The sequence below is a fragment of the Nematolebias whitei genome, chromosome 7 (genome assembly GCF_014905685.2).
Source record: "Nematolebias whitei isolate Nwh7 chromosome 7, NemWhi1, whole genome shotgun sequence".
Taxonomy (NCBI): Eukaryota; Metazoa; Chordata; class Actinopteri; order Cyprinodontiformes; family Rivulidae; genus Nematolebias; species Nematolebias whitei.
In genome coordinates, this window is record NC_056504.1 from 34,853,982 (window position 1) to 34,878,107 (window position 24,126).

The following is a 24,126-nucleotide window of genomic DNA, read 5'->3' on the forward strand; positions in this document are numbered from 1 at the left end:
AACTCGCATTATAGGGGGGAAAAGATATCCAAAGGGACGCAGAGCAGAGGCGCGTGAGAACGAGCAGTTTGTGGTGTTTTTGACGCGCAGGCCTCATCCGGTCCGGCCTGAGCCCTGCACCCACCGGGATGCAGGTTTTGGCTTTGAGGATTTTTCTCTACAGCAATCATAATTTTTTGGACAAAATAAATGAAAAATAACAAAACAAACAAATTAAATGTTTCCTCATTGTGCATTTAGAGGTAACGTTTAATCCAAACAAAAAGGTTGAATATTTCACCTTAAACAGCCCCAGGTGTTGTATTACATATATTTAACCAATAAAAAAACAAACATTTAAATTAACTATTAATCAGTTAATGTTTTTTTTGTTTGTTTGTTTGTTTGTTTGTTATCTTCTGGTGCTTAAGAAAACTGAATTCAAAAATTCTACTTGAATGAATTTTTCTCCTAAAAATATAACAATGAGCCGGGATCTCAGTATTTGGAGCTGATAGGCCGCAGATTTTTATTTTTTATTCTGATGAGGAACTGAAATCCTGCAGCCTAGAAAAACTCTAAACACAAAACGCAAATCCAACAGACTGGAACAATAAAAGTCTTTGTAACTAACTCATTTGTGCCAAGTAATGAATATTTCCAGTCGAATGTCTCAAGAATACAAATCAGAAACGAGACTTTAATTTTAGAAGATTAAGACAAATGTTTATACGTAAAAAAAAGGAAAGAGGGTTTGTTAAAATAAAAATATCTCGACTTCCGAAGAGCAAAAACAAATAATCCAGAGTAACAAAATGTAAATGTAAACGACGTTACGCATTTTTGGACACTTTTCCGCTCAAATGCTCGTTTTTTCTAAAAAAAAATCTCGCGCACATTCCTCCCCTTACAGCGTTTCGACCGACAGCCTGCAGTCAATAAATGAATGAATGAATGAATGAATGAATGAATGAGTGAATGAATGAATGAATGAATAAATGAATGAATGAATGAGCGTTCTGGAGACTCGAACCGACTTCATGCTAAATTGGAGAGCAACGAGTGCCAACTCAAAATCTGTACCTCACCATCTTTTAGAAAAAACAAAATCAAATCCTGATGAACACGGTTCTTAAAATCGATCCACGGATAGTCCTGGAAGGAATTTTGGGGATAATCTAGTCGCGCTCCTCGTCCTCTTTCGAGGAATTTTCTGGCATATTATTAACATTTTAAATGGTCAGGTAGCAGATTTTCCTTGTTATATAATTTCTGGTCCAAAGAGCTTGAGGTTTCTGCACATCTTAGCCTCCATTTATACCCCTGAAGTTATGCAAGATCTGAGGCCCCCGGAATGTCATTGGATGTTAGGATGAGGTATTATAGATTATGGGTTGGGGAGAGGTGGTGGGGGTACTGCAAGCACCTCCCCTAGAAATGCAGCAAATCTCTCCCGTTTCCTCCTGGTTGGGGAACTGGGAGGCTTGGAGACGTGCTTTGCATTGGCAGGCGGATGAGGACACGTGTCTCCTTCCTGCCTACTCCCCCGGGCTCCACCGTACCGCATTGGCATCAGTAAAAAGCACCTGAACACCGACAAGAAACTCCAGGGAAAGCTGCGTGCCTTCTTACAACCTTAAAAGAAATACTTCAGACTTTGCAGGAACCTGTGGCTCGCCTCTTGTTTCCATCTTTTTTCCTTTTTTTTAAAAGTCGTGCGTAAAGCTTTTACGCACAGCGCCGAGCCGCCGCTGAGTGCGGACAGAAGAAGAAGAAAAAGGTGCGCTACGTCCAGCATCAGAGCGCAGTGGCAACATGCAGAAACGGAGCAGCGACGTCTGAAGGTGACATGAACCTGGAGATAATCAGGAGCACCAGCCGCGCTCTGAACAAGAAGTGCAGGTAGCAACTGAAGCGTCGGCGTCTTCATCCAAACCTTGCGCTTTGCTGTGGCTTCAATCTCATGCAGAGAACCAGGACTTGTCATCCTAAGTAGCCTCGTTTTTACTGGATTCAGAAGAAGGAGGAGAAAAAAAAAACCCTCTCATTAAAGCAGCAGTTTGGGAATCGTCAGAGGAGCAAAAATGGCGACGTTAATTAGAGGCAAGCTCTCCAATAAACTGTCCAACGCAGCCACGGCCGTGTCCAACAAATCCCAGGCGAAGGTGAGCGGGATGTTCGCCAGGATGGGCTTCCAGGCCGCCACGGACGAGGAGGCGCTGGGCTTCGCCTCCTGCGACGACCTGGACTACGACCACCGACAGGGCATGCAGATGGACATTCTGACATCCGACGAGGTCGGCGGGGAGGGGAGCGGAGACGGGGACGCGATGGAGGGGGACAGCCATTATCAGAGGGACGGCACCGGTCCACCGCCCTCCGTCTCAAAGGACGGGGGTCCGAACAACGAATTGACTGAAGTCAGACCAAAAATCACCGCGTGGGAGGCGGGCTGGAACGTCACGAACGCAATCCAGGTAAAGGCGCGCCGTTTGGGATCTTAACAGACGGTCAGGGTGGGGGGGGGGGGGGGGCTCGGTGGATGGAGCCGCTGTGTGAAAGCTGAGATGAATCCACTCCTGCGCCCGTTTAAAAGCTCATTAGAATATTCATGATCACACCAAAAAAAGCTTTGTTTCAGTTTTATATTCCATAACAATAAGCTGAAGACTTTTAATGATCAATTGATGAGTCTTAAGTAATTAGGTGATCAGATCTGCTGAAAAGAGGAGGTAACTGATGGCCTGTGACCCCCTCCCTCCTCAGCATTCTTTGTCCGCACGGCTCTGACAGCGCTTTTATTGATAATGAGGGAAATAAAATTTTTATGAAGAGCCAATAATTTGATGTAGACGGTCATTTATTATTTTAAAGGCTTTATTTAAAGGTTAAAAGACTTTAATGCCTCAGTTCTATAACATCCATAGACAAATGGGTTAAACTGCAAGTTTATTATTGTTTTTCCTAAATAATTTGTAACAAGTCACATATTTTCAAGGCCTCATGGACATGAAGCTGCGGAGGGCGCGTGCTGCTGACTGTGGGGGGCTATGCGACAAAAATGCCTCCACGCGCGCGCAGTCCCTTTTTTTAATGCCTTATCAGGGCTGCGGTCACAGCAGTTAGCGTGACGTCAGAGTGTGTCTCCTTCAGCCCGTGATGATGACGTCAAAGACGGGTGGATGCGCTCAGAGCGAAGCGGAAAACCCGCAGCGTGAAATAAAAAACATGATGTTTTGGAGAGGGTCAGCCCCACATTAAACATGACAAACACTTATTGTTTTTAATAAAAGGTAGTTTATCAGCCTTTTCATGTTTGTCTTCCTGTTTGCAGGGGATGTTTGTGCTCGGCTTGCCCTACGCCATCCTGCACGGAGGATACCTCGGACTCTTTCTCATTATTTTCGCCGCCGTGGTGTGCTGCTACACGGGCAAAATCCTCATCGCCTGCCTGTACGAGGAGAACGAGGACGGGCAGCTCGTGCGCGTCAGGGACTCCTATGTGGACATTGCCAACGCTTGCTGCGCGCCCAGGTTCCCGACTCTGGGCGGCCACGTGGTGAATGTAGCTCAGATCATAGAGCTGGTGATGACGTGCATCCTGTACGTGGTGGTCAGCGGAAACCTGATGTACAACAGCTTCCCCAACATGCCCATCTCTCAGAAGTCGTGGGCCATCATCGCCACCGCCGCCCTCCTCCCGTGCGCCTTCCTCAAGAACCTGAAAGCCGTCTCCAAGTTCAGCTTGCTGTGCACGATGGCGCATTTCGTCATCAACGTCCTGGTGATCGCGTACTGCCTCTCCAGGGCCAGGGACTGGGCCTGGGACAAGGTCAAGTTCTACATCGACGTCAAGAAGTTCCCCATCTCCATTGGGATTATCGTGTTCAGCTACACCTCGCAGATCTTCCTGCCGTCCCTGGAGGGCAACATGCAGAAGCCGAGCGAGTTCCACTGCATGATGAAATGGACCCACATCGCCGCCTGCATCCTCAAGGGCCTTTTCGCCCTGGTGGCCTACCTGACCTGGGCTGATGAAACCAAGGAGGTCATCACGGACAACCTGCCCCCGACGATCCGAGCCGTGGTCAACCTCTTCCTGGTGGCCAAAGCCTTGCTGTCGTACCCGCTGCCGTTTTTCGCCGCTGTCGAGGTGTTGGAGAAAACATTTTTCCAGGATGGGGGACGCGCGTTCTTCCCGGACTGCTACGGGGGCGACGGACGCCTAAAATCCTGGGGACTGACCCTCCGCTGTAGTCTTGTCGTGTTCACCTTGCTCATGGCGATCTACGTGCCACACTTCGCCTTGCTCATGGGCCTCACGGGCAGCCTGACGGGCGCCGGCCTCTGCTTTCTGCTCCCTAGCATCTTCCACCTCAAGCTGCTATGGAGAAAGCTGCAGTGGCACCAAGTTTTCTTCGACGTCTCCATCTTTGTTATAGGAGGTATATGCAGCATATCCGGTTTCATCCACTCCCTGGAGGGGCTCATAGAGGCTTTCAGATACAACATAGTAGATTAAATGCGAGCTAGATGTTAAACTGCAAATCTCCATTTAGTGTGGAAACACACACACACACAAAACACACGATCCCCCCCCCCCACCCCACCCCTTCTGCTTAATCCATGCGTAAAAGCGCATATAGTGGACATTTACGCACTCACGCACCACTTGCATCGTCTCTCTCACGCGCAAATAAATCAAATGGCAGTGAGGGAATCTACCCACAGTTGTTACTTGTACAAATACACAACCAGAACAGATTATATTTTCCAGTGGAGTTTCAAATACTTTGAACAGATGTGCAGAGGGGGTGTGGTAGTTTTGCCTTGTCGTCGCTCTTGTGGTGCTTCCTCACATGAGGCTTCATGTAACGCTCGAGTTTGTGATTTAAGATGATAAAACATTTTATTTTAAGGTGAGATGTTGTAGGAAATGTCACTTTTAAATGGCTGTGTGTGGTGTTAAAACCATGAGAGGGGAAGCCCACAGAGATAGAAAATAAATAATAAATGGCAATAATTATAATAATCAGAAGGAAAAGCATATTCGTTTGGAGAAATTCACCCAATTAAATTACTTAAAATGCAAAAATATGAGTTTAACTAAAACAGCAGCTATACAAACTATGCATTGAATGTATATTTCTGACACATATACAGAAACTGCAGTGCAAATATATAAAAATAACTCTAAACTTGGTTTTCTTTGCGTGTTAATGCTTTGATAGGCCTTTCCTGCCCCCCAGCACGCACAAATTCTCTCATTTGTGTGACTGAGCTTCTTATCAGGCAATAACAAAATTCACCTGCCGCCCAGAGACCCTCATCATGGCCCAATATCTGCCCTAACGGGGGCTCCGAAATCCAATCTGCACACTCAATTTCATGATAATGCATTTAGATCCACACGGTCTGTTTCTGAGATTAATTTTTAAGACTCCTGTCTTGCAAAATTCGATGTCTGAAAATAAAAAAGTGAGATTATCAAAGAGGAAAATGTGCATACAGACATTTTTCATTCTGTGCAATCCAATGGGTCCTGTGGAAATGTTATAAAACCGTAAGTGTAGTGTGTTGTTGTGGTTTCAAAAAGATGGAATGTATATCTCAAAGTGGTTATCATATATTGTGAAATTAATATTGAAGAATAAAGAAATAAGTGAAATTATATTGTAAAAATGTGTGTGGTTTTATGTAAAAGAACAAAAAACGGGCAGATGTATTTTTTTTTCCTCTTGAATAAAAGACAGAAAACGATGGGATAGTTGCAGTCATATTTTTTGTAAACGAAAATAAGTTTTTTTTATTATTCAAAAACTTGATTTAATTAAGAAAAACAGCAAATGTTTGTGTCAGAGTTTAGAATATATTTAAAGGTTATTTCTCCTTTAACTTGAAATCCAGCTGCAATTTTTTACATTTCTATTCATATTCGAGAAGAAAAGCACATGTTGATAAATTCAGAGCAGCCATGTTTTCCATAGCTCAGCTATGGAAAGTGTTTGGACAGATTTTCAGCTGCAGGCAGGAATCAGGCCTTCTGGTCGGCCTGCTCATCCACATCGCTGATTTCCCACAGCGCGTGAAGGCAACATCTGCGCGAGCCGTTTATTTCCAACTAGCGTGAGTTGAAATGAAAAAAAAATAAAAAAATTATATATATATATATATATATATATATATATATATATATATATATGTGTGGAAAAAGAAAAGTAGGCCTTTGAAAATGTAATGTTTCTCATCTCGAAACATTTCAAAGCTCAAGGTAACATGACCATTACGGTTTTATATGAAAGAAATCGCTTCAATAATCTGATTTTAATCGATATAAGTAAAATAAAGTCTAATTAAGAACATTTTAGACTAAACAAAAAAGATACATCAATCCATTTAAAACACAAACACCCACAGAAGACTACTATATCAATTTTCCCCATGAAAACATATTTTAAATACGTATATTTTTATATATCCCTGTGATGGATTGTGACCTGTCCAGACACGAGCCTCTCACAGTGACAGCTGGATGTGAGCACCAGAAAAGACAGAAGCGAGTAAAGATAATGGATATTTGTTTTCTTCTACTGCTGAACTGGAAAACTTATCATTGGGCACCCCCTTGTGGACAATGCACCTAATAACTCGCCTCTGTTCTCAAATCGGTACAACTGTTTTTTATTTTAATACAGGTAGTTGTCATAATTTATGAGCAAACCTAGAATATGAAGAAAAAGGAAAATATTTCCAGATTATACTAAATTTTCATTCAAACTTTATTTATACAGGTTGGTCTCATTTACAAGAGACTTGATGAAATGATAGCCAAATAGCTTTTTAACAAATGTTTCAAGCTCGTAAAACAGATTTCTCAAAAAATTTGCACAAACACTCTACATTAGCAACTATCAAACCTTTACACTGTGTCAAACCACTGGCACTTTTGTCGTAAACATTTTACATTGTGTGTTCTGGATTAACGAGTGTTTATTTTTTCCTTTATTTCTCCAATCCAAAAACTCACGCTTAAGTTTTAAATGCAGTCTTGGATTATCTCCAAAGACATTACATTTTTTCATTTAAAGAAAAATAATTTTCAGACCGAGGAAGGCATTAGGCCAGATTTGATTTTGTTGAAACCACGCAGCACCTATCAGTTTTAATACAAGCTCAAACAACAAACCGGACTTCCTGCAAAATAATGATGCAGCATTTCAGATTAAAACAAAAAAAAATCTACCAAGACATGGAATAAATTACAGAACTGTACACACACCAAGTTACTCATACACCAGATTATTAAGAAGATAACATTTTATTATACTGGAAAACTTAACTCAAAACCTCAATATTCGCCAAGTTTGAGTGGTTTTAAAGCATCCTCTGCTGTGTGCTGATCACACACACACAAAAAGCAGTACTTGATCTGTGCAAAGAAAGAAGACAACATGTGCATCACTGAAACACTGTGGTTCTTTCCAATGTGACATATTAGATCAACAATTTATTTCCCAACTTCAAGTAATAACATTTCACAAAAGCTCAATGACGTGTTCATAATTATCTAAAAACAGTGAAATATTTACAGGCTAAAGGATGCCATGGATAAGAGAAAACAGGACAAGATACAAATGGCAAAGTGGCTCAAGTTTTGGGGAAAAAAAAAAAATTATAAAAGTCATTTTGTTGTCAAAAAAGGTGCTGAACAAAATCAGCAACAGGCTGATATTCAGACTCCAAAACTTTAAACTGGTGTTTCGTAGTACTACGGAGTACTCCAGCCTTATACGCATCTGTGTGGAGAGCCGTCATTGACAGGTTTCGTGATTATTCAGGGTTGTACGCTTCTTGGTCGAAAATTCGAGCACCCAAGGGTGAGACAGGACTCCCTGGATGGGAAGTCTCTGCATGGGATTGTGCTTCAGCAATCTGGCAACCAAGTCTTTAGCCCCAGCACTGATGTTAGTCTGTGGAGGGTAAGTGTACTCCACCTGGAGAGAGAAAACACAAAAGGTAAAATGGTTTACAAGAACTTTAAAGCAGCAGATCAGATCTTAAGAGAAAACACAACACTAATTAAAAGCTCATTAGGATCTCACTGGGCTGGGAGTAGTCTCAAGCTGCAGCGAGGCTCAGCCTTGTGGTTTGCGTTTTCACGGTTCAAGTTTCTTTATTTTCATTCGCATCACATGTGGTACGAAATTGTGTACACAGTTACATCCAACAATCGCAAAAATATAAATTGTAAAAGAAACAGTGATAAGGATCGAAGATACAAACGAGGAATTAAGCTAAACACTAATAGTGCAAAACAACAGCAGCACGAACATGAGTCTGTGGGTTTTTAACATGGTCATAAAATGTGTGCGTCGACTTCTTAATAGTCACAAAGTTGTTGTAGGCGGTTCCAATCTTTCTCAAACTCATTTGAATTTTGCAGAAGGCATTTCCAACCAGTCTCAAGAGCGCTAAGGCCTGTATGTAACCCCTGCAAAGGAGCTTAACTCTGACAAAGAACAACTGAGGCAAATGTCCAGGTCTATTATTCAGGCACATATTACATTTAAAAGTTTAGAAAGAAAGAAAAAAAAAAAAAAAAAAAACTGGACCAAATCGGCCCGTCTTCATTTCAAAAGTGTACTCCAGCAGATTAAGTCACACGTGAGAGCAGCTGCCAAGGTGGGCAACAATTTATTGGGCTTGGCCAAGAATACAGTTTTCAGGGTTTTTTTAAAACTAGCAGCTCAAAATGCAGCCAGATAGCTCAATGGTCACAAACAGAACTGTTTTTGACTGCAAATGAAAATTTATGTATTTTTTGCACTTTTGAGGATTTTCTTATGTTAAGAAAGTGTCCTCAATGAGTCTCAATAATGTTCAATGTTAAGACTGTAAATTTAAGAATGTTATCCAATAATGGTCAATTAGGTCATCTGGACAGTTTCTTTTTTGTGGAAAGACGTTTCGCCCTCTATCCGGAGGGCTTCATCAGTCTGAAGAGTCCCAAGTAAACTGACTGACCATTTTTGGATTTTGTACCTGGATGAATGAGCATGAACTTTGAGGTCTTGAACCACTTTGGCTGTGTCTGCCTGCCTGGGAGGAGTCGACGGGGGACAGGACAGCCCCCAGAAACCATCTTATCACCAGCAAACTGGTTGGTCCACTAAAGGAGTGTACTGCTTAGTGGGGAAAGCGGTTTACTTGGGACTCAAACTGAAGCCCTTCAGATAGAGGGCGAAACGTCTTTCCACAAAAAAAAAAAATCTGTCCAGATGACCTGATTGACCATTATTGGGTTTTGTACCTGGATGATTGAGAATGAACTTTCTAAGAATCTTATCTTATGCTATTCCACCATATCGAAAAGGTAATCAGAATTGGTCTATGCAAAATTGCACTGGTAAAACTATATTGTTCGGTTTCTACTTTAATTGAGTCTCAAGTCTCTAAATTTCATCGGGGAAAAAATAAAATTAAAAGTCCACATTTCTGGTTGTGGATTCATACCTTTGAAATCCTGTGGTAGGTCTCATCGTGAGTTTTTGCTTCAAACGGGGGTTTTCCAACAAGGAACTCGTAGCAGAGGACCCCCAGACTCCACAGATCCACCTTTTCATCGTGAGTTCTGCCCTCAATCATCTCCGGAGGCAAGTAGTCAAGTGTTCCGCACAGAGTGGACCTCCTGCACAAGAAACGGCATTTACAAAAATGAATCACGAGTCCAAAATGTGCCCAAACAGTAAATAAATCAAGAATAACCATCAAGCTCATTAGTACAGCAGCCAAAAAAAAAAAAAAAAAGAGGTGTGTGTACCTAGAAGACGGAGTGTGAACAGACCAACCAAAGTCTGCAATCTTTAGCTCCCCGTTGGCTCCAAGGAGCAGGTTCTCTGGTTTGATGTCCCGGTGGATCACGTTCTTGGCGTGGCAATAGTGTAGGGCATCTGCCAGCTCCATGATGTACTAATAATACAGCAAATAAATACATTTAATTAAACAGGCTCCAAAATTTTTGTTCAGTATTTTGAATCCTTACAACAACAAAAATAAACATTGATTATCCACTTGTTTGAGAACCTAGTGGACACTTTCGGTAAACTTTATTAATTTTGACCATAAATAAATTAGAAGTGTTTAAACTAAAGACTAGCTCTAAAGCAGATACACTTACTGTTGCACTTCTGTCTTCAGGGAAACTTCCACAACGCTGTAGCTCACTGAACAGCTCTCCTTTAGGAGCAAACTCAAGTATGAGATACACACGAGCAGCATCATGGAAGTAGCCATAGAGGCGCAGGATGTTAGGATGTCTGAAGAAAACAAATAAACAAGACTATAGAAATTATGTTGCCAATGGATTGATTCATTTTCAGCACAAAACCGCTAAGACCAATGCAGCCTAAGACAAGGGGCTTGCAATAACCTCATCTTTATGAAAACATTTTTTTTGTTCAACTCTAAATGTAATCACTGATCACAAATTACCTGAGGTGAGACTGAATTTCCACTTCTCTCCTTAGCTGGTGCTCCACCCCAGCTTTCTCTAGCTGGTTCTTGAAGAGCACCTTCAGGGCCAAGATGAATTTAGTTTGGCGCTCTCTCGCCAAGTAGACGTTGCCAAACTTTCCCTTTCCCAAAGGACGGCCTATGTCAAAATCTTTCAGGCCCCATGGCTTCCTGTTTGAGCACAGAAAGGTACAGTTACAACCTTAATCAATGGTTGATAAAGTAAAAATCTACAAAGTGTACATGACTTACTTTGATGATGAGGCCTGATCACTCTCGGCAGAATTATCTAACCAACAAAACAGTGATCTGGTTTAGCATTCAACATTTACAACATTTATGGTTTTGTTCATTGCTCCACTCACTCTGTGGCTTTTCCGGCTTTGCAAATTCTGAAGGGGGCTTGGCTAATACTGGGTTGGCACTGGGCACTTGTGTCTTTGTCTGAGGTGCAGGATTTACATTCAGAGAAGCAGGATTTGCATTCTGGTCAGCAGAGTGTTTTGACTTAACAGCAGGGACGTGAGATACTGGTTTCTGATGGGTGACAGGCCGCTGGACACGATGTGGACCGTTTGACACACCGAGAACTCGCTGGGGCTGAGTCGGTGTGACTACAGCCTTCTGAACAGGCTGCGATACAAGAATTCGTTTTGGCCCGTCACCATTGGACTGCAACAAAAAGAAATCAAATATAAGAACAAACATTAATTTATCATGATGCATGCTCAATAATCCAGGTAGAAAAATCTAACAAGGTCAGCATCAGGTCCTCTGGACAATTCTTCTTTGTTGAAACATTTTGTATTTTATCCAGAAGTCTTCTTCAGTCTAAGGAGCTGCAACAAACTCAGTCTTATATAAGCATATATATATAATAGCACCTTCTTACAGTGGATCAACCAGTTTGCTGCTGACAGAACTAGTTATTCACATGTAAAAAGAGGATAATTCGAGCACTAACAATTGGTTGTTAGTGCCCTGTTGACTAAATCTCATGACCTTGAATCCCTCACTCCTTGTCTCTTTGAACTGAGGAAGTTCCTCGGATGAGAAGCGAAACGTCTTCAGCTACAGAACAAAGTCCAGTTGTTTTTGCTTTTAATCTTGTTTGGATTTACCATGTCCTGGACGACAGAGAATTTTCACCAGCATACTGATGACCGCTTGTTATTCACAGAGGGCTGAGTGATATTTGCAATCACAGCATTGTAAGAGGGTGATCGTTGAACACGGAGCCCACCCCATTTAAAGATGGACGGGTTCTCTTCACAAAGATGGCCTCCTTTACTCCTCTCAAACCATCATTCCTCTCTGTCCAGGATGTGAACATCTTTTTTCCTGACCGCTGGCCTGGAGATGAGTGTAGACCACAGAGTCCTGGCCTGATGGTGTTGCTCTTCTGGGCCATCCTTTTGGCCAGTGGCTGTTTAGTTTCCCCGATGTAAGACTGATCACAGCCCTCCTGACACTGAACAACATACACAACATTACTCTGTTTGTGCCGGGAAGCTGGATCTTTGGGATGAACCAGTCTTTGCCGTAATGTATTTTGGACTTTGAAAGCATACATTTTAAACATTAATTTAATATCACCGTTTTACACAGCTTGTATAAGTTCAAGAGTTTGATGGTTTTATGATTCACATTTAAAACTCCAAGAAAATATTGAGCATTACCTTCCTTTCAGGCTTTTGAGGCTTTGTGATTTTTGTCACCCTCAGCTTGGAAGATGAGTCCATATTCTGAGAAAAAAGTAAAGGAGGGGGTTATTAAGAACATTATGACCTAATAAGATGTGTTACACTATAACGTTTACTGTATCTCATGGCTGTAAATGTTAATAAATTAACATCCACCCTGGCGAGGTTAGCTAACGTTTACGGACAACGGCTTGTGTTAGCTAGCTAGCTGGACGCAGCAAAACTTCTCGTGCCATCAGGTAATCTGCAAGTTAAAAATGTAAGATTTACCTTAAAATAGCTGTGCACGATAACCGAAACCACTGCCCGTGTATTTATCCAGAATTAAAGTGCCTCTCCAGCAGGTAACCCTCTTTACCCGAGCACTTATTAGCGGCTACATCGACTAGCTGAAACCAAAAGCTAATGTTCGAGGTTAGCTACTAAAAAAGGCAAACCGTGAAAAATACGGGTTGTTTTCTGAAAAAGCTACTGAAACTTTCCGTGTTGTAAAAAAAAAAGACTTAAATACGGACAAATTCTAGCTAGAGTTTTGCCAATATATCTGACCGAATAGCACTTCGGCACTGCTAGACCTGTTAGATTTCAAATGGCCCTCTGTTCAAAACCTTTAAAAAAATCCCGTGGTTCTGATTGGCTAAAGAAATGCGCTCTCTCGTTATCTATTGGTTAATTTCGGAAAACGGAAACGGTTTGACGTCAGTCTCCAATCCGGTAGAGGGCAGTAGAGGCCTGATCGAACAAAATAGATTAAAGAGCATTTTTAATTTAGAATTTTTATGAAATACAGTCCGAGGTTGAAGTTTTTTCAATTTAATATTTAGATAAGTAGGCTAATATACAAAGCCATTTTTTAATCATAATATCTACATTTTTAATATTGTATCTACACCACTAGACTGAGGAACAGCTTCTACCCTGAGGCTGTTAGACTCATGAATCTCTAACTAGAATAATCACTGTGAAAAACCATATCATGTTGCTGCTGATCTGTTTCATGTTGCTGCTGATCTGTTTCAATGTTGATGTGTTCATGCGTGCACATCTGCTCACAGACTCATGTTCATGTTTGTGCTGATGTTCAATGTTTTATGTTATGAGTGCTTAGTGTATATTTAGTTGATGTTTTTCTTAGTTCATATCTTAGATGTTATTACTGTTTTTCTTATACATTTTATTGTTGGATGTAACTGGGACCCTGTGTACATAATTTCGCTCCACCACATGTACCACATGAGGTGCGAATGACAATAAAGAAACTCTGACTCTGATAGTATCTATTACAACTGCACAGGCTAGAAACTTTATTTTGTCAATAATTACTGTCCTCTTTGCTTTGAAGTGACACATTATCATATTTTTTTTACTGTACATTAAATGTGCAGCATTTTTAAGGGAAAGTGGTAAAAACAATGGCATGCAACAAGAAAAACTATATTTTTTAAATAAATAAATACTAAATATCCTAATGAAATAATACATGTCATCATTAACTCGGACACGTCTAAAATCTTAAAACAAATGAATCAGCTTTACACTTGCACAGTTTTGTTTAGCTTAATCATAGCAACAGCCCTGTTGTAAAGGGGAAAAATACTGATTCACTGACTGTTACATTTGACTATTCACTTTTATGCACTGAAGGCCTTCTGAAAAACAGCTGCAAGTCTCAGATTGCGCTCCATGTGGCAGAAAAACTACCACGTGGAACAGGGGTACAAATAGTATGTTGACTGATCTTTAAACTAGAATTAAACAGTAATAAAATTACTTTGCTGCAAGCAGATTGTGCAGAACAAAGTACACAAGGTTTGGATCCAAAGTGTAGAGCTATTTTATTATGACTTTAATTTGCGTGCAAGTAGGATGATGCAAAATTTTTTTTTATCCATAATACACATTTCTGGAACACCATTAGCTTTAAATTATTTGATATTTTGTAAATATTTAACTCATGCCACATGCAAAATGTGACTTAATGCTTAAAACCTGATAAGAACACTGCTCGGACAGAATCACAGGACTGGACACATCCAAGTTTTCATGTAGGTTTTTCATAATCCCATTTTATTGCCACATGCATTCACTCAGGGAAGTTTTTCCACATGCACTCAATCAAAACTGCACAGGTTACTTTTTTTTTTTTAAGATAATGTGACAATGTTTGATAGGCAACAACAATAAAACCCTTCTCATTAAACTTTTTTTTTTAATAAATACTTTTGTTACAGTTTACAAATACATGTACTTAAAAAAGTAGTTCAAACGAACAATGTAACCATTCAAACATTTACATGGAGCTTCCAAATCGTGTTCCAAATCACTGATGAAACTGCTCAAGTTCAACGTGCAACTGAAAACATTTGGGAAGGTCTTCACGTTAAATATAAATATGGCAAGAACATTGATCCCTTCAATGAAAACAAAAAACTTAAAAACATAAGAACATGGTTCAGAATCAGGTTGGCCTGTCACCTGCTACAGATCATTTTTATTTCCATAACCATGAAGTTATTTTAGACATTTAATCCAAACTTCTTACATTTGACATGAATTGCATTTGAACCCAATCTTGACAAGCAGATTTCTGCCATCCTATCTCAGTTCTCTATTTGAATGTGGTTTTCTAAACACTCCACGTTCACCAGAAGAAAACTCGACATTCTGGAGTCTACGCATTATAAAGGTGTGTGCAAAAAGCAGGGTCTGCTTTGGCACTTTTTCCTATTTCTGATTCAACCAGTGCTGCTGTTGTTGTATTCCTTTCATTCCAAAGACAGAGGTAGCGGTGTTTAAACTTGTCCCTCAGGGTGCCGCCCAGTCATTTGCCTGAGTCTCTCATATATGTAGTGCTGGCCAGAAAACACTGGCCAGAAAACATTCATCAGAACTCCTTCATGCTGCCATCTGCTGCTTGAATATAAATCTAATGTAGATAGTAACGCATACATATGCACCGTTAAATAATAAAGAACACCCAGAGCACCAACGCAGCATCGGAGGGCCATGAAAGGAGGCTGATCGCAACGAGTCCCTCTTAGTCTGTTGACAAAAAGAGGTAGATGTCATTTCTCAGTGACCGCCGCAGCCATCGGGGTGCGTATGGTCCCGCGCGCAGTGGCTGCCAGCTCCTCGATTTCTGTGTTCAGTCGTCTGATTACCCACTCCATGGCTTCTCGGCCCTAACAGAACAAAAAAAAAACATTAGTCAAGCAAACTGATAGCATAAAGAAGACAAAAAAAACCCGGCAAACAACACTTTTAAAACACTACTTAAGACATTTGTAGTGCAACATCAAAAATTCTGAAGTTCTAAATACACATGTATATCAATAATAAAGCTAAGCCAGTACCATTGTCGTGAATCAAAACTAAAACAAGTAGGAACGGAAGCTTGAGAATCACATCAAATATGATTATTTTCAGAATAGAGGGAAATTTTAACACTTCTTCTGGTCAGAGAAAACAACTCATTCTATTACTAAACAAAAAGCAGCACTTTGGGGTTCATCTTGTTCTTAAGTAACAAGAGTACCACATACGGCGCATTATACGACCATCGACAAACGGGCAGTAAAAAGCAATCTGTAGCACTGTCCCGGATAAGCAAAGATCTTGTATAATCTTTGAATTAGATTTGTGACCTTAAAGCTGGGGTGATGAAAATAAGCGACACACCGTCTAGTGTTGGTACAATTTTTTAAATATACATTTGTCTTGAGCGTATCAGAAGTTATGGCTTAAAAAAGAGAACGTTTTCCATAATACGTCTGTCTTTCATTCATCGGGCGTATAGTAAAAACAGCAAAAACTGAACCAAAAATTAAATGGTTTAAACTTTATTCCAACTATTTAGTGTTTTAGTTGTGAGTTGGCCCATTAAAATCATCATTAAATACCAACAAAGTCCATGCTCAATAATCCAGGTATCCAACAGCTTTCAGTCCGGTCATCTGGACAGTTTCTTTTTTTTTGTGCTGAAGCATTTCACCTTCCATCCAGAAGGCTTCATCAGTCAAGAAAACACACAAATGACTGAAAATTGTTGGATTGTATACCTGGATTATTGAGCATAGACTTTGTTGGCTTTGAACCAGTTTGACATGACTGTCGACGAGGGAGAGGGCCGGCACCAGAGGAGGAGGCATGCCAAAGAAACCATCTTAGCACTAACATAACTAGTTTGTTCCACTTTAGAGTAAGCTGTTGGGGGGAGAATCAGTTTTGTGTTGTGTGTTTCCTTGACTGATGAAGCCTTCTGGATGGAAGGTGAAACGTTTCAGCACAAAAAAAAAAACAAAAAAAAAAAGAAACTGTCCAGATGACCTGATTGAAAATTGTTGGACATCATTAAATACGTCCTTTCGCATTTTCAGAGAGCACATTTTAGAAAACGTATCCAATATTCTTTGTTGGCGGTATACATAAAAAGCATAAAATTTTAAGGCCCAAATAAGAAGTTCTGTCACAAAATTAATCATTAAGATATAATGTTGACATCACACAAAATGTGACAAAAATGGCCAGTTTTGACAGGAAATTCATCATAATGTCCTTAAAAGCTGTTCAAATGTATTGTGTATGTTGGAAACAAGCTTAGATATGGGCACCAGTGACCCCCCGCAACCCAGAAAGTAAGAAGCAGATAAAAATAATTGATGAATGGAAACAAGCTTCAGTTCAGAATTAAAAATCTTTGTTGTTTCTGTAACAGCAGGACTAGGTTTTTAACTTTTTATTTCCTTTCACCCCTACAACAGTAAGCACGCATGTATGTATGCATGTAGTTGAATACTAAATGACCTGCAGAGTTAAATTTTGGTTAAACTTTAAGGTTTTACCTTTCCAGCATTGGTGGAGATGCTGCTGGCCATGACGCCTTCCAGATAGCTGCTGAGACTGACACCTTTCACAGAGATGATGGCTTCTTGAGTCAGTATTGTCCTAGAAGAGATAATGGTTTGAAAGAAATTAAAACATAAATGCAATACTTAAAAACTCAAGGAGCATTAAAAACTAAATATGTCAGAGTAACATCATGTAGAAACATACTTCTCTGGATTATCAGGATGTGGCTTGTATGTTAACTTTTCATCCACAGAGACCATGTTTGTGAAAGAGATCTGCAGAGAGATGTTCAAAATGATTATTAAATTAAAAAGTACTGCATGTGCAGGCTAGAAATTGAATCCAAATGCAGTCATAGCTGTCAGACAAGTCTCACAACAGCTTGGTGAACAAACATTCTTAAAACTTTTCTTCACTTGTGCAACAAGCAGGGCTTCATTCTGCGAACAATACGCAGTTCAAAGACCTGAGCTCATAAATGTCATGAAGTCACAGAAAGTAAATCTAAACTGGGTGTGACTGTTTAAGGTTCGACACATCCCAAACAAAACACAATATGACAAAACAATAGAGCTTAAAAAAAAAAGAAACCTTTTAAAACTATCTCACATTTTTTCAGACAGATATCACCGAAATGGTACGCAGAAGGGAAACTTGAAATAGAGCTCTGCTTGTAAAAAAAAAAATGTACATCAACTTTTATTTTAGAAGCACATCAAACTAAATTTTGATATATTTATTTAGACACCTTCAATGAGATTTAATCAGACTTGTACCCAAAAGTATGTTATTGGTACTCACATTTGTGGATTGAAGTTCAAAAGTCTTCTGGTTGGGATCGATAACCGATTGTTCCTGAATATACGTGCACGTCCGTGTGATTCCAATGAGCTGAAGACAAAAAAAGGAGACGCTTTAATAGCAAAATTCTTATGCATATGCCAACAGTTATTCAATTGGTTTTGGTTGACGATTTACCTTTAAAAAACTGCGTTGATTTTATTTGTTTATATTTTAAATTTGAATTCACATCGATTAAAAAAACCCTAAAATTCTTATTCTAAAATATAGTACAAATTCCAAAAGCATGTTAATTTTAACAAATTTAAAGTTACAACTTGAATTTTTTTTTTTTTGGGGGGGGGAGGTATGGGGGTATTACAGTACATTGAAAGTTCAAGTTGTGTTTATTTGTCATATGCAGGTTAACAGTACAATGAAATGCTCAGGATGAGAAGAACCGATTTGACTCGCTAAAAACAAAGAACAAACTAACAAGAAAATACTAAAGCATGCAATAAGGGTACAAAATAATGTACCTAAAAATGAGAACATAATTATAATATTTACAAGGTCCTAAAGAGAGATAGTAATCAACAACATGGTAGAAAATAATGGTGCAAGTAGAATTAATTTGTATGAATAAAGTATTTCAAGGTAGTAATACAAGCTAAAATGCACATGATATATATTGCACATAACTAACATAAACTACACAGGTTGTGTGACAGGTTATTGCACAAGTAGTGAGTGACATTGAGATTGAATTATGATGGTAAGGTAAATGCAGAGATACTGTATCATACATGATACAGCCACAAAGTGCAGCAGCAGAAAGTTTAACACTTGAGCTGGATTTTCCCAGTTTCTTGTTTTGGCATCTAAACACTAGCACAGGGGCAGCACGGTGGCGCAACTGGTAGAGCTGCTGCCTCTCAGCGAGCAGATCCTTGGTTCAAACCCCGGTCCAGGGGCCTTCTGGGTGGAGTTTGCATGTTCTCTCCGTGCATGCGTGGGTTTTCTCCGGGTACTCCGGTTTCCTCCCACAGACCAAAAACATGCATGTTAGGCTAACTGGTAACTCTAAATTGTCCCTAGGTATGAGTGGGAGAGTGAATGGTTGTTTGTCTCGTTTGTCTCTATGTGGCCCTGTGATGGACTTGCGACCTGTCCAGGGTGTACCCCGCCCCTCGCACAGTGATTGCTGGACATGGGCACCAGCGACCCCCGTGACCCAAAATGGAATAAGCGGGTAAAGATAATGGATGGATGGATGGATGGACACTAGCACAGACCTTGTGGGAGGGGAAAAAAAAACTCTAGTTCTACCAGTAAAATGATACTGGGATTATAAACCTAAAATTTAAATGAGGCTTTACAATCACAATTTGGCCCTACAGGAAAGAGACAAACTTGTTAAACAGGAAGACTCTAGTTTACACACAAACACTGAAGATTCAGAGTAATGCACTTTGAGTCGCTACCATTCACCAAAGTAGTTTGTGTCATTGACTTTCCTTGAATGTAAAGATGCAAGTCACAATGTTGTCACTTAGTATAAACCCTTCCTCTAAAATCTAAGCAACACTCAGCAATATTTTTTTTTAAATTAGCAAATGAATGGCAAACTGTTGATGTATATCAAAGACAGACACAATGAAAATGTGTTAGCTTTCTGCACCCATATTGTTGCAGGGAACAAAAAGTCCATAATACGCGAGTTCACAAGTCCAAAGGCCTTTGACACAGCCTTGCTTTCAAATCATCTATAGTTCTGACTGTGTTGACACACAGACAGAAAAGTTACGGAAAGTTGCATCATGAGGTGTCATGGAACACATCTGAGCAATGACCGATATGGGATCACCATGTCCTGTACCGCACGAGCCATGGCGCATAGCCATGAACTCAGCTGGGCTACAGCCAGCAACTAGGTCTGCTACTCTAACAGGACAGATATAGAACTCACGTTAAGGACATAGAAAGCCCGAACTTCACAATAACTATTTCTGGATTCACCAAGATGCACTTTATTGTTTGACATTTAAAGTACTCTTTCAAACCACCATATTTTGACACTTACAGATTTCACTATGGATGGCAGACCCCACTCTGTGCTGAGCAGTCTTTTACTGTGGAGACGTCCCTGTTGGTCAACACTTCTGTCCAGAACATCCACTCCGACCACGCTGGGGTTCATTGGGTTGGGATACTTCTGCATAGCAGCCTTGGTCACCATCTCCCAAGGATGGCTGTCAAAACAAGGCCACAAAAATACCTTAGTTTGCGCAATTACATAAATCTTCATGCAACACATTAAAAGGAAACTGTTTTTTTTCCTTCTTTTACTGAGAAATGGCAGTTTTCAAGAGTCTAACAAAGACTATTTTAGCATTTGTGAACAAATACATAAAATTGTAGACAAACACACAAGGGGTAATTTGGAGTTTTTTTTCCTAAGACAGTCTGAGGTGTAAACTGGCAAAACTGATCACAATTATTTATGATTTGCAACTGTAATCAAATTATGGTGTAAAACACGTATTATTTAATAAGCTAGTAATAACTTATCGTGTAACAGTATAAAAATACAGAGGTGCACTTTCATTGGTGAGGATTTCCGAGTGATTATGATAAAATCATCAAGCTTGGAGAACAGAAATGCTAGCTATTCAGCTAATAAACTAATTAGTTACTGCTAACATGGCAGTTTACCATATTAGTTGGTGTGAATTCACCTGCAACACCAAGGATTCAGCTTCCAGGATAAAATGGATTAACCAATTCAAATATGGCAATGCATAACATGCATAACGGATTATAAAGGAAGGAGCGAACAATGCCCCAAAGACCCATCTCTGCCTGATGCCCTCAACAAGTTCTATGCACGCTTTGAAGACCCGAACAGACCACCCAGCACCAGACTCACCTCACCACCGGATGAAGAGCATCTCAGCGTGACCTCAGCAGAAGTAAGGAGTACTTTCAGGAGGATTAATCCGCACAAAGCAACTGGCCCAGACAACATCCCCGCAAAAGTGTTGAAGGAATGTGCTGATCAGCTCTGCGAGGTGCTGGAAGACATCTTTAACACCTCACTTATCACTTACCCTGGAGACAGTTCCCACCTGCCTGAAGAATGCCACCATCATCCCAGTCCCAAAAAGCTGTACAGTGAATGGTCTGAATGACTATCGGCCTGTGGCCCTCACCCCGATAATCGCTAAATGCTTCGAAAAACTGGTCATGACTCACATCAAAACAACCATCAACATCAACGAGGACCCTCATCAGTATGCATACCGTGAGAAACGATCAACAGAGGACGCCATCTCCTCTGTGGTCCACACTGCTCTCAACCACCTGGAGCAGAAGAACTCCTATGTCCGAATGCTCTTTGTGGGCTTCACGTCTGCTTTTAACACCATGATCCACCAAACCCTGAGGACAAACTACTCACACTAGGACTAAGCCCCTCCATTTGCAACTGGGTCCCAGACTTCTTAACAAACAGACCACAGTTAGTGAGGATCCACAACTTCTCCTCCTCCTCCAACATAACCCTCAGCACTGGCTCCCCTCAGGGATGTGTGTTGAGCCCCCTCCTGTTTACTCTGCTCACGTATGATTGTGCAGCTACCCATCCAGGCTGTCACATTGTAAAGTTTGCAGATGATACAGTGGTGGTGGGATGCATCACAAACAATGATGAGTCCAGCCACAGGCAAGAGGTGGAACACCTGGAGAGCTGGTGCAAAGAGAATAACCTTCACATCAATGTGAAGAAGACAAAGGAGATGATTGTGGACTTCAGAAGGAACAAACCCACCTACACCCCCCTGAACATAAGAGGATCTGCGGTGGAAGTGGTCTCCAGCTACAAGTACTTGGGTGTACACATGAATGACAACCTCAGCTGGAGAAACAACACCACCAGCCTGATCAAGAAAGCTCATCAGAGACTCTACTTCCTCAGACGACTGAGGCGAGCTGGTCTGGGAAGCTCAGTCCTCACCTCCTTCTACAGGTGTGCAGTGGAGAGCATCCTGTGCTCCAGCATCAACGTGTGGCATGGAGGCTGCACAGCTACAGAAAGAAAAGCTTTGCAGAGAGCGGTGAAGGCTGCACAGAAATCTGTCGGAGTCAGCCTCCCCACCATCAGACATCTACACCTCTAGATGCAGGAAGAGGGCTACCTGCATCATGAAGGACCTCACTCACCCAGCGCACACACTTTTTGCCCCACTCCCCTCAGGAAGGAGGTTGAGGAGCATTAAGTGTAGAACCACTAGACTGAGGAACAACTTCTACCCTGAGGCTGTTAGACTCATGAATCTCTAACTAGAATAATCACTGTGAAAAATCACATCATGTTGCTGCTGATCTGTTTCAATGTTGATGTGTTCATGCGTGCTCATCTGCTCACACAGACTCATGTTCATGTTTGTGCTGATGTTCAATGTTTTTATGTTATGAGTGCTTAGTGTATATATTAGTTGATGTTTTTCTTAGTTCATATCTTAGATGTTATTACTGTGTTTCTTATACATTTTATTGTTGGATGTAACTGGGACCCTGTGTACATAATTTCGCTCCACCAAATGTACCACGAGGTGCGAATGACAATAAAGAAACTCTGACTCTGATAAAGAAAAATGCAGCCATTGTTAACAGTAACATTTATGACTTAAATGTAACGCGTGAAAACGGTGTGAAAACGGTTTAACAATTTAAAAAATAAGTTATATTGTATTGAATGGTTCCCTTGGAGACGAGTGAATGCGTTGCCGTCGCAGTACATTCACTTCACCGTTTTGCGGCATAATGTAGGTGAAAGGTTACTTACCGAGGGCTGGACCGGTTCGTTACGCAATTTAAAAAGAATTCAGAACATTCAGTGAAAGCTTTGTGGTCAGATTTGTTCCATTTATTAAAATCGACTTCCAAGATATGTTCAAGCGTTTGTGTGGAGTTATAAAGGGCGACTATTCATCTTTACTAGCTTCGACTACTAGCATTCAAGCTAGTAGTAGTCTCGTGCGAAATTCAGTTTTGCCGTGTCCAACGAAAAGCCATGTGTGGTGCTACTTAGCAACTTAAATTAAACCAGCGCTAGAATAAGATACATAGATGGCAGAAGTGAGTTTACTTACTTAAATGTGTATTCTGAGGTCCAGATCTTCATGATTTCACCTGGGTGACCTACGCAGACGAGACTTGGGACCGGTAAGTAGTGGAAGTGTTTCTCCGGTGTCGCAAATCTACTCCCTCATTCTGGGAGGAGTCACGTGTGTGTGACGCACTTCCGCTGAGGGCGCCACGTGAATCCAGAGCCCTATAGGCTCTGCGTGAATGCACAAAGGAACAAGAGGTGAATTATGTAATATTTTATATATTTAAAAAATACAGAATAATTACCACACTTATTCTGCATATGCAACATAGATATATGCAGGTGTTGTGTGTCACATAACACCTGCATATATCTATGTTGCATATGTAGATTGTATTTTCTGCCTCATGTACGTTTAACCTTCAATGTTACGCAATTCAGGTTAATGATAGTTCTGTTGCTGATTCAACAAGATCAAGTCACCTGCTAAATAATTTTTGAACAGTAAAATGTACTCAGCAATCATGCAATCTTTTGTTAGGGATTATTCTTTATTTTTATGACAAACAGCAAAAAAAGTCAGAAAGTATCATGTGCCCTCTATTGTCTACCCCAGAAAGCAAGAAGTGGTGGGTTTTTTTTTTTCCTTGTCTGCACAAGTGGGTGTCAGGTTTTTTTTTTTTTTTTTCAGAGTTAGCAGAATATCTAATAAATCAGTGGACATATTTTAATGAATCCTTTGATAGCAATCAAATACATCTACAGTACTACAACTGATTAACTTTCAAGATGGCCACTACACAAAACAGTTATGTGTGTATTGTAACTCAACCATCCATACATCCATCCATTATCTTTACCCGCTTATTCCATTTTGGGTCACGGGGGTAGCCGGTGCCATGTCCAGCAATCACTGTGCGAGGGGTGGGGTGCACCCTGGACAGGTCGCAAGTCCATCACAGGGCCAATAGAGACAAACAACCATTCACTCTCTCACTCACACCTAGGGACAATTTAGAGTTACCAATCAGCCTAACATGCATGTTTTTGGACTTTGGGAGGAAACAGGAGCACCCGGAGAAAACCCACGCATGCACGGAGAGAACATGCAAACTCCACCCAGAAAGGCCCCTGGACCGGGGTTTGAACCAAGGACCTGCTCGCTGAGAGGCAGCAGCTCTACCAGTTGCG

At 40.7% G+C, this 24,126-nt stretch overlaps 3 protein-coding genes across 3 annotated transcripts; 1 reads left to right on the forward strand and 2 right to left on the reverse strand.

The window, feature by feature from the left end:
• Positions 1–1,553: 1,553 nt before the first annotated feature.
• On the forward strand, positions 1,554–5,706 carry slc32a1 (solute carrier family 32 member 1). The gene is made up of 2 exons (XM_037679432.1): positions 1,554–2,456; positions 3,314–5,706. The coding sequence occupies exons 1-2, from the start codon at positions 2,064–2,066 to the stop codon at positions 4,499–4,501; spliced, it is 1,581 nt and encodes a 526-aa protein (XP_037535360.1). The 5' UTR covers positions 1,554–2,063; the 3' UTR covers positions 4,502–5,706.
• A 2,077-nt stretch (positions 5,707–7,783) lies between these two features.
• On the reverse strand, positions 7,784–12,499 carry aurka (aurora kinase A). The gene is made up of 9 exons (XM_037679433.1): positions 12,465–12,499; positions 12,171–12,236; positions 10,857–11,163; positions 10,744–10,780; positions 10,471–10,662; positions 10,157–10,295; positions 9,800–9,948; positions 9,493–9,667; positions 7,784–7,973 (listed from the first exon to the last, which is right to left on the reverse strand). The coding sequence occupies exons 2-9, from the start codon at positions 12,231–12,233 to the stop codon at positions 7,791–7,793; spliced, it is 1,245 nt and encodes a 414-aa protein (XP_037535361.1). The 5' UTR covers positions 12,234–12,236; positions 12,465–12,499; the 3' UTR covers positions 7,784–7,790.
• A 1,869-nt stretch (positions 12,500–14,368) lies between these two features.
• On the reverse strand, positions 14,369–23,073 carry prelid3b (PRELI domain containing 3). The gene is made up of 6 exons (XM_037679434.1): positions 22,976–23,073; positions 19,906–20,074; positions 17,844–17,933; positions 17,247–17,317; positions 17,036–17,138; positions 14,369–15,376 (listed from the first exon to the last, which is right to left on the reverse strand). The coding sequence occupies exons 1-6, from the start codon at positions 23,005–23,007 to the stop codon at positions 15,260–15,262; spliced, it is 582 nt and encodes a 193-aa protein (XP_037535362.1). The 5' UTR covers positions 23,008–23,073; the 3' UTR covers positions 14,369–15,259.
• Between the last annotated feature and the right edge of the window lie 1,053 nt (positions 23,074–24,126).